The sequence below is a fragment of the Bufo bufo genome, chromosome 3, assembly GCF_905171765.1.
Source record: "Bufo bufo chromosome 3, aBufBuf1.1, whole genome shotgun sequence".
NCBI lineage: Eukaryota > Metazoa > Chordata > Amphibia > Anura > Bufonidae > Bufo > Bufo bufo.
The window spans coordinates 580,339,425-580,357,900 of NC_053391.1; the positions used below are offsets into that span (position 1 = coordinate 580,339,425).

General features: G+C 43.2%; 1 protein-coding gene across 2 annotated transcripts; it reads left to right on the forward strand.

The window, feature by feature from the left end:
- The first annotated feature begins 11,252 nt into the window (after window positions 1-11,252).
- KRT18 (keratin 18) lies at window positions 11,253-14,325 on the forward strand. Of its 2 annotated transcripts, XM_040425776.1 has the most exons (8): window positions 11,253-11,733; window positions 12,400-12,482; window positions 12,692-12,848; window positions 12,968-13,132; window positions 13,242-13,367; window positions 13,626-13,852; window positions 14,127-14,149; window positions 14,180-14,325. In XM_040425776.1, exons 1-6 carry the CDS (start codon window positions 11,335-11,337, stop codon window positions 13,848-13,850), a joined length of 1,155 nt encoding a protein of 384 aa, XP_040281710.1. In that variant the 5' UTR covers window positions 11,253-11,334; the 3' UTR covers window positions 13,851-13,852; window positions 14,127-14,149; window positions 14,180-14,325. The 2 variants fall into 2 exon arrangements, with proteins under 2 accessions (XP_040281710.1, XP_040281709.1); XM_040425775.1 differs by having other exon boundaries at window positions 14,127-14,325.
- Window positions 14,326-18,476: the final 4,151 nt, after the last annotated feature.

Sequence of the window (18,476 nt, forward strand, 5' to 3'; positions counted from 1 at the left end):
TAGAACTCATAGCTTAAAAGTGCTAATAAGTGGTTGTGAAAGTGTGGTGTGGTAAAGTGTTGCGAGTGGAAAAATACTGAGTGGAAAAAGTAGATAATGGTAAAACTCCTATATCGTGTTATGCATAGAGCAGGGCCTGGGGTTGGTGCATGTCAAAGGTGCTTGTAGAACACCAAATACAGAATCACTGTGTCATGTACCGCCCCCTCATGCACCATACTAGGCATACCTCAGTGTATCAGCATTTGCTAGAGTGTCCCTTTAAGGACAATAACAGTTACATTTTTTCTGTGTACTTACTGCTAGTTACCTACAGAAAAATCTTATACCTTTGAGCATGACTATTTAGAAATATTACTTACTCATACACCTTAGTAAATAGGGCTGCGCCCTTACCCCTGTTGTTCTGTTTCATTTACTTTTCCCCTGTGACACACATTCTTTTACAGTAAATTCCCTCCCCCTTCCTCCAAGGCGGCGGGGGCTGCTAAGACATTCCTGAAAGGATCAAACATTTCCAACTAATGCAGTTTTCTTCATGAGATTTGTTTTTAAGGGGGTCTTGAATATTTGTTTCTTAAAAAGCCCCTGGGTATCTCCTCCAGTTAGACAAAAGCAAAGTATCCAGTATCTACCTTTACCTTTGTGATTTTGAAACTCCTATTATCTAAGGTCTAATTCATAGAACTCCAGCTGTTTAGCATAAAACATGACTCTTTGTCTTAGGCTTAATTGTTATCTTCGCACAATAGAGTCTTGGTTGTCTCTGCTTGAGGAAGTCTACCAGTTACAGACAAGCAATTGTTCAGACAACCAATCATTCAGCCGCAACCATTTCAGGTTGAATCCTCTATTGATCTAAGTCTACTCTGGCCTATAATAGGATCATCTGAAAAGCTATGTGAAAAGTGAGCACGCTCACTTTACAATCATTTGTCCTTGGCTAGCAAGTCAGGGTTACAGACAACCAAGGTCTCCTTCAGGTATTGGCCTCAGACTTGTTGTATCTAGCAAATTATTTACATATTGAGAGATTAATAGGTCAACATGAAAGTTCAGTTAACCCTGATATGAGACATGGGTCTACATATCACAGCCAAAGCCCCCACAACTGTTGTGGGGTCTGTTGAGAAGTGGCCCCACCTCAAGTTGGACCTGGTACTTTCTCGGGTGCCCACTCACAAATGCTACAATTTTGGTAAAGGAGCCCACCGAAGGGTCACACAGCTTTAGGCCTCATGCACAGGGCCGTTGTCTTGATCCACAGCCGAGCCGCAGTTTTGGCGGCTTGGTTGCGGACCCATTCACTTCAATGGGGCTGCGAAAGATGCGGACGGCTGTCCGCATCCGTTGCTCCGTTCCGTGGTCCGCAAAAAAAATATAACCTGTCCTATTCTTGTCCGCGCTTTGCGGACAAGAATAGGCAGTTATATTAAAGGCTGTCCGGGCCGTTCCGCAAATTGCGGAACGCACACGGACCCCATCTGTGTTTTGAGGATCCGCGATTTGCGGAGCGCAAAACACACAACGGCCGTGTGCATGAGGCCTTAGAAGAAGGACAGAACCTATTCTATGTACTCTGAACTGATACTCAGTTATCCAAGCAGAATTTCAGTTGCAAATAGTGAACTAGATGTAATAAAAGGTGGCCCCATGCAAATAGAGAAATAATTATCTCACCTTATGTACTGCAAGGCTTCAAATTATATGGTTTTATTTCCATGAGTCAATTGACACATATTTCAAATTAGAAAAGCAGTATGTGAGGTACTCCATGAAGCTGAAGCTAGTAGATTGAAGTCGGCCATATTACGTTTTTGACAGTATTACGGAAGGCAGTAAGTTCAGTAACCCCCCCCCCCCCCTGTACTTACATAAACTACTACCGTACTGCATTGTCTACCATTTATTAATATAACATTCTGCCAAAAGCCACAGGTTCCAGTGTGAATACTTCAGCTTAGACGAAAATCTGCTGCCGCGGGCCGTTTATTGCAGTCAGGTAAGTGATATAGGGTGTGGTAAAACTGCGGCGCTGTCAGGTTCACACAAAGAAATGAGAACAGGTGCAGCATGGGCTATAAATGTGTCAATCATCTTCAAGCTAACGTCCTCGCTGCTATTCATGTACAGTCATAAGTGAATCACATTACCGTTCATCTTTGATCGTGGTAATATTCTGTATACAATTAAAAATACTGTACTGTATATAAAAATACTGTCATTCTGTATACAACTAAAATAGTTTATTGCTGGTAAGAAGGAAACAACTGCAAAATAACATATTTTCTGCAAAGCCTTTGCTTGTAGAGCATCTCAGCCTGAAATGTGTGAATTTACTCTTGGGCCTCTGTAGGTACCATGTATGCCTCTCTATGGGACCTTATTATGGAGGTGTTTTCCCCTATAAGCAAAAGCTTCAAGGGCATAAAACCTCTGTAATATCTCATTCTATGGAGCAGGGAAGTTGAAGTTTCCTCTCAGATTGCATATGACTCAACAGGAAACCCCTCTGACACCTGTGGCTATGGTTGTAATGATTTTTTCTATAATTATTGCTATCCATTATCAAACAAAACGCATGATAATGTATGAGAAACAATGAGGTACATATATTAAGACTGGTGTTTTAGACTCCGGTCTTAATAAGGTCCTGTGTTGGCAGTGGATCCACCAGAGTTATGTAGAAGCGACGGCCTCTACATAACTCCGGCGGATCCACCGCCACTTCTAAATGTAAGACCTTTTTCACACGAGTGTGTCCAGGTTTAGGTCCGGATGCGTCCCGGTGCATTGCGGCAAAGCCGTGATGTGTTTTGGACGTACTTGATAAAAAACTGAATGTGGTACCCAGACCCGAACTTCTTTACAGAAGTTCAGGTTTGGGTTAGTTGTAGTGTAGATTGTATTATTTCCCCTTATAACATGGTTATAAGGGAAAATAATAGCATTCTGAATACAGAATGCATAGTACAATAGTGCTGGAGGGGTTAAAAAAAATATATATATATATTTTAACTCACCTTAATCCACTTGTTCGCGCAGCCGGCATCTCTTCTGTCTACTTCTGTGATGAAAAGGACCTTTGATGATGTCACTACGCTCATCACATGGTCATTCACATGATCCATCACCATGGTGATGGGTCATGTGATGAGCATAGTGACGTCATCAAAGGTCCTTTTCCTCACAGATGAAGACAGAAGAGATGCCGGCTGCGCGTGGATTAAGGGGAGTTAAAAAATTGTATTTATTTTTTTAACCCCTCCAGCCCTATTGTACTATGCATTCTGTATTCAGAATGCTATTTTCCCTTATAACCATGTTATAAGGGGAAATAAGAATGATCGGGTCCCCATCCCGATCGTCTCCTAGCAACCATGCGTGAAAATCGCACTGCATCCGCACTTGCTTGCGGATGCTTGCGTTTTTCGCGCAACCCCATTCATTTCTATGAGGCTTGCGTTACGTGAAAAACGCACAAAACGGAGCATGCTGCGATTTTCACACAACGCACAATTGATGCGTGAAAATCACCGCTCATGTGCACAGCCCCATAGAAATGAATGGGTCCGGATTCAGTGCGGGTGCAATGCGTTCACCTCACGCATTGCACCCGCGCGGAAGACCGCTTCCTTGCTGGCGTAGATTTAGACTAATTTCTACGCCTAAAACAGAAAATGGTAGACGCCACACCCACTTTTTCAGACCTGAAATGAGCTGGAAAAAGTCGCAGATTGCAGCGCTAAGGACCTTTGCACCGCACTCTGCACCAGAAATATGCCTAATATAAGGTAAAATAAAGGCAACCCATGTCCTTTTGCCTTATCAGGGCATATGGACTCCAGGAAGAAGGGACCAGTCAAAACGGAGAGCCAGTCTGCAAGAGCAGCTCAGTCCCTGGTGGACTCACCTACATGACCTCCATATAATACAAAATTACCCCTGCAGCAGCCAGCATGGCTGATCTAAGCTCAGACTTTACAGCGGCGGCATGAATGCAACACAGTCTCGAAGCTTGAGGCAAGGATGCAAGTTACCTTCTAACCACCTAAACAATATAACATGGCCGAAACAAAATTGCGATTTTACCACGACTCATTGGTCACTGTTCAGCTCTAGTCTTAGAGTATGTTCAAAGGAGGATTTTTGACAGGCATTCCACGCCTAAAATCTGCACCAAAAACGCATGCACAATGCAATCTACTTGTTAAACCATACATGTTTTTTTTCTGCTTGCGGTTTTAAAAACCACACCATGGAAAAAAAAAGTCTGCTTCCAGAATATTGCATGGGCAGGAATGAAAATCCACGTCAAATCCGCATCAAAAAAATTTAAAACGTGTTAGGAAAAAAATGCATAAAAAAACTGATGGATTCCACATAGGTTTTTTTTCAACACAGAAAATACTCCAGGTGAATATACCCAAAGACCCCTTTCACACGGGCGAGTATTCCGCGCGGATGCGATGCGTGAGGTGAACGCATTGCACCCGCACTGAATACCGACCCATTCATTTCTATGGGGCTGTTCACATGAGCGGTGATTTTCACGCATCACTTGTGCGTTGCGTGAAAATCGCAGCATGCTCTATATTCTGCGTTTTTCACGCAACGCAGGCCCCATAGAAGTGAATGGGGTTGCGTGAAAATCGCAAGCATCCGCAAGCAAGTGCGGATGCGGTGCGATTTTCACGCACGGTTGCTAGGAGACGATCGGGATGGAGACCCGATCATTATTATTTTCCCTTATAACATGGTTATTAGGGAAAGTAATAGCATTCTGAATACAGAATGCATAGTAAAACAGCGCTGGAGGGGTTAAAAAAATAAAAAATAATTTAACTCACCTTAGTCCACTTGATCGCGATGCCAGCATCTCCTTCTGTCTCCTTTACTGAACAGGACCTGTGGTGAGCATTCATTATAGGTCAAGGACCTTTGATGACGTCACTCCGGTCATCACATGGTACGTCACATGATCTTTTACCATGGTGATGGATCATGTGATGACCGGAGTGACGTCATCAAAGGTCCTGTTCCTGTAATTAATGCTCACCACAGGTCCTATTCAACAAAGGAGACAGAAGGAGATGCCAGGGCCGCGATCAAGTGGACTAAGGTGAGTTAAATTATTATTATTTTTTTTTTAACCCCTCCAGCCCTATTGTATTCAGAATGCTATTATTTTCCCTTATAACCATGTTATAAGGGAAAATAATACAATCTACAGAACACCGATCCCAAGCCCGAACTTCTGTGAAGAAGTTCGGGTTTGGGTACCAAAAATGCGCGATTTTTCTCATGCGAGTGCAAAACGCATTACAATGTTTTGCACTCGCGCGGAAAAATCGCGGGTGTTCCCGTAACGCACCCGCACATTTTCCCGCAACGCCCGTGTGAAAGAGGCCTAAGAATTGCTAAATCCCTTTACTTTATGATAACATCTCAGTTAGGATTCCATGCATCCCAACAGTTCAATGAGTCAATCTACAGATAAAGATTCAAGGCGAGGCAAGTCTCTGCGTTTCCCAGCTGGTTTTTGCAACAGAACAAATAGTGGAATTTCATGGTATTATCTTGATGATAATATTACAATTAGAAGCATACAGCTTTAAAGGGCTTCTGTCACTCCACTAAAGTCCTTTTTTTTTTTTTTGCTACTTAAATTCCTTATACTGTGATATGTCAATATATAGGGCTCTTACTCATTTTCGTTCAGTAGTTTCTTCTAAAAACAGACTTTTATAATATGTAAATGAGCTCTCTACCAGCAAGTAGGGCGGCTTACTTGCTGGTAGCAGCCGCATTCTCCGTTCATAATGACGCCCCCTCCTCATGTTGATTGACAGGGCCAGCGAACGCGCTCGTCCTCTGGCTGGCCCTGTCCGCGCACTGAGGAGGGAGCGGCCGAGCGAGCGTCCTCCTATCAGTGCGCCTGCACCGACTGAAGACCGGTACGGCGAAGGCGCGAGATTTAAAACGCAGACAGGGCCAGTCAGAGGACGAGCGCGTTCGCTGGCCCTGTCAATCAACATGAGGAGGGGGCGTCATTATGAAAGGAGGATGCGGCTGCTACCAGCAAGTAGCCGCCCTACTTGCTGGTAGAGAGGTAATTTACATATTATAAAAGTCCGTTTTTTGAAGAAACTACTGAACGAAAATGAGTAAGAGCATTATATATTGATAAATCGCAGTATAAGGAATTTAAGTAGCCAAAAAAGTGGGGTGACAGAAGCCCTTTAAGGCCCATATATACTTGCCATAGGAACGCTCGTTAGTGATAATTTGCCAGTGTAAAGGTGCTGCAAATTACTTAATGAACAAGCAAAATGCTCAATTGTTGGGTAAGGCTACGTCTACACGACGACATTTGTCGCGCAACATTTTGTTGCACTAATGTCGCGCGACAATTTTTATAATGGCAGTCTATGGTGTCGCACTGCAACATGCAACATGCTGTGACTGCGACGCAACAGTCGCAGAAAATCCATCCATAGACTGCCATTATAAAAATTGTCGCGCGACATTAGTGCAACAAAATGTTGCGCTACAAATGTTGCAGTGTAGTTGTGCCCTATCTGTCGCGCGACTTATTGTCGCGCGACAAATGTCATCGTGTAGACATAGCCTAATATGGCTGTTTGTGCGGTCACCTAAATCGTTGTTTGCTGGCAACAGTTAGTGCCGTCCAAATAGCCTCTGCGGCAGACAAACAATGGTTTTGTATGGGCATTAGTGATCGCTCTTCCCATACTGTGGAGGAGATCGCTGAATGTATATGAGTAGGGATGAGCAAACTTGTGTTTCAAGCTTGGCGTACAAGGTTCGGCTTATCTAAGAAGTCCATTATGGATTCCGTTACTACGGACCATAAGTTATGGTCCATTGTAGCGGAATCCATAACGGAATTTTTAGATAACCCAAACCTTGACCGCCGAACTTGAAACACAAGATCGCTCATCCCTAAGGGCTCATGCACACGACCGCATGGCTTTTTCAGTGTTTTGCGGTCCGTTTTTTTACGGATCCGTTGTTCCGTTTTTCTGTTTCCGTTGTGTTTCCGTTTCCTTTCCGTTTTTCCGTTCGCCATATACAGTATACAGTAATTACATAGAGAAAATTGGGCTGGGCATAACATTTTCAATAGATAGTTCCGCAAAAACGGAACGGATACGGAAGACATACGGTTGCATTTCCGTATGTGTTCCGTTTTTTTTTGCGGACCCATTGACTTGAATGGAGCCAAGCACCGTGATTTGCGGACAAGAATATGACATGTTCTATCTTTTTACGGTACGGAAATACGGAAATACTGAAACGGAATGCACACGGAGACACTTCATTTTTTTTTGCTGAACCATTGAAATAAATGGTTCAGTATATGTACCGCATACTGAACTCAAAAAACGGCCAGTATACTGAACGCAAAATACTGTCGTGTGCATGAGCCCTATATATGAGCAGTCTCCACCACTGACGAGCAGGCGCTTGCTGGGAAGGAACGCTTCTCTCTCCACAATAGTCTGCTATATGTAGCAGTGTAAAGTGGCCTTTAGCTCCGGAATAGGGTGAATTAACATTTGGCAAATTTGTTGCAGAAATTTCGGTGATTGTCCCATTCAATGAAATAAGACTTACATAAATCCATGCATATGTTGAATAAATAACACAACTTACATGTTTGGAACCAATTGTCTGAAATGTGTGCAACAAATCTGTCGCATGTGGATATAACCTTAGGCAACAAGATTGGTGCGCTACAAAGTGGACCCACTGCATCTATAGGACGGCATTCAGACAAATATTTGATCATTGGGAACATGGCAATGGGTTGTAACAAAGCTGCTATTCACTGCCCATCAAAGGGAATGGGGGCCAAGGCAACTGATACATAACTTTTCACATTCCCTTTTATAACTCTGAAACTCAAAGTAAAAAAAGTCATGCATCTCAAGTAGTGGGAAGGCTTTATACAACTCAAGGCACGACACTGCCCTGCATATGAAGTAACTGTTACAAATTAGTTGCAAGCATCATTACATATTTTATGCTCTGTTCCTATATATCGCCAGCATACTCCACAGTGATGTATAGAGATCGTCCATTGGACAATGCCATCATATGGGCTTGCAATCTAAATTTTCTAATTAAGGTGTAATTATAGTTTTGAGGACTAGGAGGAAACACACTTGAACACGCGGAGAACATAAACGTATATCCCATGATTTAGCATGGTTTTAAGCTGACATAAAATCAACAATAAAAAGGGCAAATTTTGAAGGATCAAAAAAAAAATTCAGCTTTTTTTTTTTGCTAAGGGTCTGCTCACCCACAACAGGTTAAGGCCTCTTGCTTACACGACCGTATGTTTTTTTAAGTATTTTGCGGTCCGCAAAAAACAGATCCGCAAAAAATACGGATGACGTCCGTGTGCATTCCTTTTTTTGCGGAACAGAATAGCTGGCCCCTGATAGAACAGTACTATCCTTGTACGTTAGGCGGACAATAATAGGACATGTTCTATCTTTGAACGGAACGGAAAAACGGAAATACGGAAACAGAAGTCACACTTCTGTTTTTTTTGCGGATCTATTGAAATGAATGGTTCCGTATACGGTCTGTATACGGAACGCAAAAAACTGAATGTACACGGAAAAAAAACGTTCGTGTGCAAGAGGCCTAAGGGCTCGTTCACACGAATGTGTGATGCCCGTAGCCGTATTGGGGACCGCATTTGCGGATCCGCAATACACGGGCACCGTTCCGTGTGCATTCCGTATCACGGATGCGGACCCATTCACTTCAATGGGTCCGCAAATCCGGAGATGCGGAAGAACGGAACGGAATACTATGGAAACACTACGAAGTGCGATCTGGGGTTCCGTTCCGTGGTTCTGCACCGCAAAAAGATAGCACTTGCTCTATCTTTTTGCAGAACGGAAGGATCGCGGACCCATTCAAGTGAATGGGTCTGCGATCCCCATGCGCCTGCCCCATCGATGGTGCCCGTGCATTGCGGACTGCAATTTGCGGTCCACAGCACAGGCACGGGCTTCACACATTTGTGTGAACGAGCCCTAAGACTGTTCAATAAATCTGAACAGGGTTTACATAAAACACTGCACATTCTGCAGAAACAACCTTAGGCCTCCTGCACACGAACGTGTGCTGCCCGTTGCCGTATTGCGGACCGCATTCGCAGATCCGCAACACACGGGCGCCGTTCCATGAGCATTCCGCATCACGGATGTGGACCCATTCACTTCAATGTGTCAGCAAATCCGGAGATGCGGAATGGTGCAGAACGGAAGCACGGAACGGAAGCACTACGGAGTGCTTCCGTGGGGTTTCGTCCCGTCTTTCCGTTCCGCAAAAAGATAGAACATGTCCTATCTTTTTGCGGAACCCATTAAATTGAATGGGTCCGCGATCCGCTGCGGCTGCCCCGTGGTCGGTGTTCGTGCATTGCGGCCCGCATGTCTGAATCGCAAACGGAAACGGAAGCATACAATAATGTTCAAACAGAATGGACATAAAAAAATTGGGCTGGGCATAAAACTTTCAATAGATGGTTCCGCAAAAATGGAACGGATACGGAAGACATACGGATGCATTCCATATGCATTAGTTTAGTTTTTTTTTTGCGGAACCTTTGACTTAAATAGAGCCACGGAACGTGATTTTCGGGCGATAATAGGACATGTTCTATCTTTGAACAGAATGGAAATACAAAAACGGAATGCATACAGAGTACCTTCCGTTGTTTTTGCGGACCCATTGAAGTGAATGGTTCCGCATACGGAACGCAAAAAAACGGAACGGAAACAGAAAAAAAATACGGACGTGTGCAGGAGGCCTTAGAGGGGTATTCCCATCACAATGGGGGTATATCGCTAGGATATGCCCCCATTGTCTGATAGGTGTGAGTCCCACCTCTGGGATCCGCACCTATATCGAGAGCGCTCTCCCTATGCAAGTGACTGGGTGCTCACCGCTCTTGGGCAGCCACCGCTCCTATTCATTTTTATGGGGCAGACAGAAATAGCCGAGCCAGTGGCACCATAGAAATGGATAGAGGGCGGATGCGCATGCACAGTGCGCCCTCCACCACCTTTAATCACTCCGTTCTCGTTGTAGGTGCAGGTCCCAGAGGGACCCACACTTATCAGACAATGGGGGCATATCCTAGCGATATGCCCCCATTGTCTGTGATGGGAAAACCCCTTTAAGCCTCATTCACACATCCGTATCCGTGCTCAAATCAGTGAAAAGGTGGTCGGTGATGCCTCTGTGAAGGATCCGTGTGGGGTTCATGTGTACGCTTTTTGCTGTCCGTGTGTCATCTGTGTTTCACGGACACTGTGCAGCTGAAAAATAATTTTCAAAGCATCTTTTCCTATTGAAAACATGGAAGGCATCTCTGTTGCATCCGTATAATGGGCGTCATGGGTCCGTGAACACCAACAAAATACATACACATTAAAATGAATGGGTATGCGTGCTGTCCATGGAGAACACGTACATGGAACACTGATGTGTGAATGAGGCTTTAGACTAGGTTTAGGTGTGGTCTTTGTGTATATGTTAAGCAAGTAGTTTTGCACAAGCTATGCCTTGTAATACCTATAAAAAAAACTACATACGGTATACGTTCAACAGAACGTTTCCAGCCTAAAAAGTTCTGATCCAAAAGAAGCCTGAACTGAACCTTCATGCTGATCAATAATCATTAGAAATCAACTTTATTGCCCAAATCACCACAGTTTGGATTTTTAAATGATCTATACATTGGTTTAGGTTCATCCCTAAGATGCCACACGGCCAGGTTTCTTGATACAGTTTTGAAAGCCAAAATCAGGGGTGGATTATAAATGGAAGGAAAGTATAAAGGACAGATAAAACTTCTCTTTTTTTAATCCATTCCTGGTTTTGACTTCCAAAACTGCATACAGAAACCTGACCTGTGTGGTCACACCCTTAGACCTGATAATTAAAATATCCTACTATTGTGCTCCTGTATTCCTGTGTAGCAATCATATAAAAAAAATTCCCTGTTCATTTCCTCTTTCTGTACCACCATGAAATGAAATCTGACAATGTGCTCTGTACTGAACACTTTTGAATGAATGAAACCTGTTCCCCTTCCCCTAGGCATCTCCACCCTCTCATTACTTCCAGTGGGCAGGATTAGGGTGGGAGGAGAACAGCGTCACTCCCCCAGTTCTTTATGCTGAGCTCTAGGTATAAATTTCACTTCTCAGAGCAGGACACATAGCCAGCAGCTCTTTTGCCAGTGGTCAGTGAACATCTGTAGTCTACAAGCTTGCAACCATGAGCTTCTCCTCTTATTCCACTTACTCCACTAGAGCACAGCGTCCCTTTACCTTTAGCTCTCCATTTGCAGGAGGCAACAGTGCTGCTAGCGTCCATGCTGGGGCAGGAGGCGCAGGAGCCCGGATCTCTGTATCCAGGGTATCTACAGTAGGTTCAGGTTTTGGTGGTGGCTCCAGTGCTTTTGCATCTGGAGCTAACCTTCTAGGGGGTGTTCAGAATGATAAGGAGACCATGCAAGATCTCAATGACCGTCTGGCATCATACTTGGAGAGGGTGCGCAGTCTTGAAGCAGAAAATGAGAAACTAGAGGTGCAGATTCGCCAACATATGGAAAAGAAGGGACCCTCCAAGGACTGGAGCCCATACTTCAAAGCTCTGGAGGAACTGCGGAGACAGGTATGGATGTTTTTTATATATATTAATGGCGCTTTTTTTTTTTTTTTTTTACATTCTTAAGTTTCTAATGAAATACGTAATAATTAGAAATACTAAAATATAGCTAAATTGTTGGTGGACTGTTTTGAGGATAACTTTTACCATATAGTCTTGGAATATAATCTGAGTGATGCAGACTCTTATGGAGATAGAAGAACATGGGTGTGGACAGGATGAGGTTAAGCGGATTCTCTTCCTGTTGGAGACAGAACTGCAAACAAATCATTAGTGAAGTGAATTCTACAACAAAGCTCCTGGGATCTGCACACAACACTTGTACTGATCTGTATATAATCTCTGATCATTTTCATATGTTGAGAAAGTTGAACAGTTCACTAATATTTTGGAGTTAAAAAAAAAAAAAAAACTACTAATGCTAGAAGTTGGAAATGTGGAATAGCTAATCAGTTGTGATAGTGACAAAGTCTAGATCTCAAAGGTCTACTGTGTTATAGGTCCTTGGCATTTTAACTTTAGCTTGCAGGACATGCTGGGAGTTGTAGCCCCATGAGTGTTTAGGGGAAACCTCATAAGTAAAGTAACAAGTTCCTTACACTCAACTGTTGTACTTTTTTTTTTTTTTTTTTAATTGAAAGGGTTTTGAGCTGATTTTCCGTCTGCTTACAGGTATTTGACAGCACTATTGAGAATTCCCAACTGGTTCTGCAGATTGACAACGCACGTCTCGCAGCTGACGACTTTAGAGTGAAGTAAGTCTTGTTCTCCTATTGAGTTCATACAAGCTTTCTCCTTTTTTTTTTTTTTTTCTTTTTTTTTCTTTTTTTTATGATTAACCTCAGCCCAGGTGAACATCAACTGTTAAGTGAATTGTGACAAAGACAAGTGAAATTCGCTTTGTAGGCTGAGCAAGTCAGCTATGTCATGCCTATGTTCTAATTTCTCTTCTTTCTCACCTTAGGTATGAGTCAGAGCTGGCTATCCGACTGTCTGTGGAATCTGATATTACTGGGCTGCGTAAGGTCATTGATGATACCAATGTTTCCAGATTGAACTTGGAGAATGAGATTGAGTCTCTAAAGGAAGAGCTGATCTTCTTGAAGAAGTGCCATGAAGATGTAAGTATGAAAATTATGCAGTATTGAAGAATTTTGTGGGTTGGTGTAGAGAGAGGGCTAGAAGTCCAATGGTAGCACAAAATCCATGTTTATTTTGCATCTATCTTGTGTTTCTGCAGGAGGTCAATCAACTCCATGCTCAAATAGCTGGTTCTGCTGTAACCGTGGAAGTGGATGCCCCCAAAAGTCAAGACCTTGGTAAAATTATGGCAGACATCCGGGGACAGTATGATGTACTGGCACAGAAGAACCGTGAAGATGCAGAGAAGTGGTACCAGTCAAAGGTAAATAACTTGAGTGGCTATAGGATATGATAATACTTTACATGACTTGCTAAGAAGGGTACATTTCTGACCTTCACCTTGATTGGAACATGTCTTATTTTCCACACAGGTGGAGGAACATACAGTACAAATAACACAAGACAGTGAGGCTCTTCATTCTGCAAGGACTACAGTAACAGAAATAAGACGCAACCTACAGTCTCTAGAAATTGAACTTGAGACTCTACGAAATCAGGTAAGACTGTTGACATAGATCTCGCCTAAGCAGGACTTTGAGGGGCAGACCTAGCAGTTAAGAGAAGTTCCACCATTGTGCCATTACAGGATGACAGAGTGAGAATGGAGGGAGTGGTGGAAAAATGAATGCAAATGTGTATGATAGCATAGACCTAAAATAATCCTAAACTTTGTTTCATGAACTCGCTTGCTTTAATGAGGTATGATTACAGTACATGCTGATCTCTATAATTAACAATGTTTTCTGATTCCACAGAAACTAAATCTTGAAAATTCTCTCCATGACACTGAATCTCGGTATGCAATGGAACTTGAGATGCTAGGTGGCGGTGCCCAATCTCTTGAGGCAGAGCTGGGACAAATACGCAATGACTGCCAGAGACAGCAGCTTGAGTACCAGAGTCTACTCAATGCCAAACAAAGACTGGAAAACGAAATCCAGACATACAGACGTTTGCTTGATGCAGATGATTTTGAGTAAGTGTCATCTGACCAGGAATAAAACAGGACATTAAACAATATCCATTCATTTATTGCTGGTTATCAAGTATCAGCCCAAGAGGTTCCCAATATAATGTTTCCATATCAGAACCAATTAACCTAGTTATAACATTTTTATTATGTATAATATTGTATTATTGCACTAGTTGGAGTTTAGCCTAACCCAATCCCAAAGGCAGTAATACAAACCCCGATTTATAGAAGTAGATCATCATGCTACTACTCTTCTAAACTTTCTTGTGCTTTTTATTTGCAGTCTCCAAGATGCACTTTCAGCATCAACAACACAGACTGTGAAGAAGGTCATCACAACAACACAGAAGATAATCGATGGAAAAGTTGTATCAGAAAGCAATGACACACATGTACTTCAATCCTAACTGTCTCTTCCACCACCTGGAAGCATTATTTGACAGTCCAGTGCATTTCAATAAAGATTCCAAGTTTTAAGATCTCTAGTAGTCGTTGTGGTTATCTTGGCATGGTTGACTGACACGGGGTATAAGGCAATTTGTGGTCCCATTATGACTATGAACAATACAAGTTAATTATCCACCCATAAGAAATCATATTTTTATGGCCCTACATGGTTAATGCCCGCCACCACAAAATTGTTAATTTTTTTTCATGAGGGTTGATTATTAAATTCCATTTACATCGACATCACACACCTCTTTAGGATGCTTTCTGCCACGTTTTGAGAGAGATGTATTGTGTCTCTACATGTAGTACAATTACAAATGTTGTTGCAAGTAACCGTTTAGGACAGATTTTGTGACTTTGGCTTTCTCCAACACCCTTGCCACTTTTTCCAAAAAGTGGATAGGAGAAGTGAGGCCACGAACGGGTAATTCACAGCCCAACTCATTTAACAATATCCGTGCTGGAAACTTAGATTATGGTTTCCATTCTGTGTATTGTAGTACAGTCATCCACTGTCCCAGGTGTGATGTCCTCCTTTTTTGAGAGTTATAAAAGTTGTCACTCTAACGGTCCATTCACACGTCCGCAATTTCGTTCCGCATTTTGCGGAACGAAATTGCGGACCCATTCATTTCTATGGGGCAGCACGATGTGCTGCCCGGATCCGGAATTGCGGATCCGCACTTCCGGGTCTGCAATTCCGATCCCGAAAAATATAGGACTTGTCCGCAATTGCGGACAAGATTAGGCATTTTCTATTTTAAGTGCCGGCGATGTGTGGTCCGCAAAATGCGGAACGCATATCGCCAATGTCCGTGTTTTGTGGATCCGCAAAACACACACGGACGTGTGAATGGACCCTAACTGTGGTGTTAAGCTGATTGTTGGAGCAGCAGTTAGCGGGGACTGCTACTCCAATCAGCTCGGTGACACACACTCCAGCAGTGATAGACACCATAGGAGCTGCCAAGGAAGAGGGAGCGTTGTGACTACTGGACCGCCCGCCGGACTGAGTGGCGCCACCACCTTCTGCCCCGAGGCCCTGACAACAGGACTGGTGCAAGGATTTTTGCCACCCTAGGCAAAAGCTAATTTTGCTGCCCCCTTGACTCTGCCATTGACCAAACCCTTTGACCCGCCCCTTTTTTTTATCAGCCACCTATTTAATGATTATTGCATGCAACATTTTACTTGACCAGCTAATTTTAGATATTCTACAGCAGTCCCGTTACAATCCCCCCCCCCCCCCCCCAATCAGCCTTTTGACCAAATAATAAAAATGGTATTTTCTCATATGCAAAACATAAAATAGCAGCATTGCACATATACAGCAGCACATACCTCTCGCATCCAGGGCCTCCAGGTGACGTCTCCTCCAGTGTACAGGGTGGGCCATTTATATGGATACACCTTAATAAAATGGGAATGGTTGGTGATATTAACTTCCTGTTTGTGGCACATTAGTATATGTGAGGGGGGAAACTTTTCAAGATGGGTGGTGACCATGGCAGCCATTTTGAATCCAACTTTTGTTTTTTCAATAGGAAGAGGGTCATGTGACACATCAAACTTATTGGGAATGTCACAAGAAAAACAATGGTGTGCTTGGTTTTAACGTAACTTTATTCTTTCATGAGTTATTTACAAGTTTCTGACCACTTATAAAATGTGTTCAATGTGCTGCCCATTGTGTTGGATTGTCAATGCAACCCTCTTCTCCCACTCTTCACACACTGATAGCAACACCGCAGGAGAAATGCTAGCACAGGCTTCCAGTATCCGTAGTTTCAGGTGCTGCACATCTTGTATCTTCACAGCATAGACAATTGCCTTCAGATGACCCCAAAGATAAAAGTCTAAGGGGGTCAGATCGGGAGACCTTGGGGGCCATTCAACTGGCCCACGACGACCAATCCACTTTCCAGGAAACTGTTCATCTAGGAATGCTTGGACCTGACACCCATAATGTGGTGGTGCACCCTCTTGCTGGAAAAACTCAGGGACCGTGCCAGCTTCAGTGCATAAAGAGGGAAACACATCATAATGTAGCAATTTCGCATATCCAGTGGCCTTGAGGTTTCCATTGATAAAGAATGGCCCCACTATCTTTTTACCCCATATACCACACCATACATTTTTTTGTTCCAACAGTCTTGGAGGGATCTATCCAATGTGGGTTAGTGTCAGACCAATAGCGGTGGTTTTGTTTGTTAACTTCACCATTCACATAAAAGTTTGCCTCATCACTGAACAAAATCTTCTGCGTAAACTGGGGGTCCTGTTCAAATTTTTGTTTTGCCCATTCTGCAAATTCAGTGCGCCGATCTGGGTCATCCTCGTTGAGATGCTGCAGTAGCTGGAGTTTGTAAGGGTGCCATTTGTGAGTAGCTAATATCCGCCGTTCGACTAATGCCACTCTCCAGTGACATGCGGCGAGTGCTACGCTGTGGGCTCTTGCTGAATGAAGCTAGGACAGCCACTGATGTTTCTTCATTAGAGACAGATTTCATGCGTCCACATTTTGGCAAATCCAACACTGAACCAGTTTCACGAAACTTAGCAAGCAGTTTGCTAACTGTAGCATGGGAGATGGGTGGTCTCGTAGGGTGTCTTGCATTGAAATCTGCTGCAATGACCCGGTTACTGCGTTCACCAGACATCAACACAATTTCTATCCGCTCCTTATGTGTTAACCTCGGCGACATGTCAATGGCTGTAAACAAAGAGAAACGTGTAAATAACTCATGAAAGAATAAAGTTACGTTAAAACCAAGCACTGTTTTTCGTGTGAAATTCCCAATAAGTTTGATGTGTCACATGACCCTCTTCCTATTAAAAAAACAAAAGTTGGATTCAAAATGGCCACCATGGTCACCACCCATCTTGAAAAGTTTCCCCCCTCACATATACTAATGTGCCACAAACAGGAAGTTAATATCACCAACCATTCCCATTTTATTAAGGTGTATCCATATAAATGGCCCACCCTGTAGATCTGTCATCATCTTCTCCATTCGGTCCGGACACTTCTCTCAGCCGCTCCTCGTCTCTGCAGAGTGTGACACACAGACATCTTAGTGTCCTCACTTTTCTATCATCATCCCCCAACCTAGAGTCCCCACAGTGTTATCCTGCTGCTCGCTGTGCCCTGGCCTCAATACCACAAATACTATCCTGAAGAAATAATATTGCCCCCATAGTATTAGTGCTCCTTATAGTCCCACCAATAGTAATTCCCTTCTAGAATGCCCTCATTAGTAATACTGCTGTTTTGGATAAGGAGGCCGATTGGTACAAACGAGGTGTGAAGGATGCCATCTACGTAAAAATGGAGAAGCCAAGCTTGAATAGAGGCGGGTGGGGTTAGACATCTATTGTCTGCCACATACAATGCTGTCTTGACACCTTTTTCTGGGAGGTCATTATCACCTACTGACTCCAATTAGGATAATTAAATCAACACCTTTGACCCCATGCTGGGTATAATTACCAGATGTTGATTCAGTTACATATTTATTCCCAGAGAATTCTTGTACAGTCACTCAGAATTGAGAAAGCTCGTTGGAAGAACGAGTCAAATGTTTTCAAGAAATCTACAGTAAGTCCAGTTGCCTTGTTTATTCTTTACAGATTTATCCAGCCCTATGTTGGGATATACACTACTCACAAAAAGTTAGGGATGTTTGTTATTTTGGGTGAAATTTAGGGAAAACTTAAAGTTAACGCTACAGTCATATTACATCATGAAAGTAAGGCATTTAAGTAGAAGCATGCAGTAGTGATTTCCTCATCTTAAACAATTTATTGAAACAAAAACCAACAACAGTGGTGGGTATACCTCTACTGTCTTAATATAACTTGTCATGTCCCTTTGAGCATCAATTAAAGCTGGATAATTACATCTCATGCTGTTCACAAGTCAATTTATTGTCTGCTGAGGCATGGCATCCCACTCTTCTTGAGGGACATCCCTCAGGTCAGGTTCTGGGTTTACGAGCCTCTACAGGGTGACTCAGCTGACCCCATAGGTTTTCAATGGTACTCAGATCTGGAGAAAGTGCAGGCCACTCGATTTGAGGCATATCTGTTTCCAGCAGCCGTTCCCTAATGATGCAACCTCAACGAGCTGGCGCATTGTCGCCCATGAAGATTAAATTAAGGGCGTCCACTTCTATGCCTTTCT

Bases quoted from the DNA above. Each gene is read 5' to 3' on its own strand.
- KRT18 (XM_040425775.1), top strand. From the start codon at position 11,335: ATGAGCTTCTCCTCTTATTCCACTTACTCCACTAGAGCACAGCGTCCC. The intron at 12,849-12,967 runs GTAAGTATGAAA...GTGTTTCTGCAG, and splicing joins TGAAGAAGTGCCATGAAGAT to GAGGTCAATCAACTCCATGC. The intron at 13,133-13,241 runs GTAAATAACTTG...TTTTCCACACAG, and splicing joins AGAAGTGGTACCAGTCAAAG to GTGGAGGAACATACAGTACA.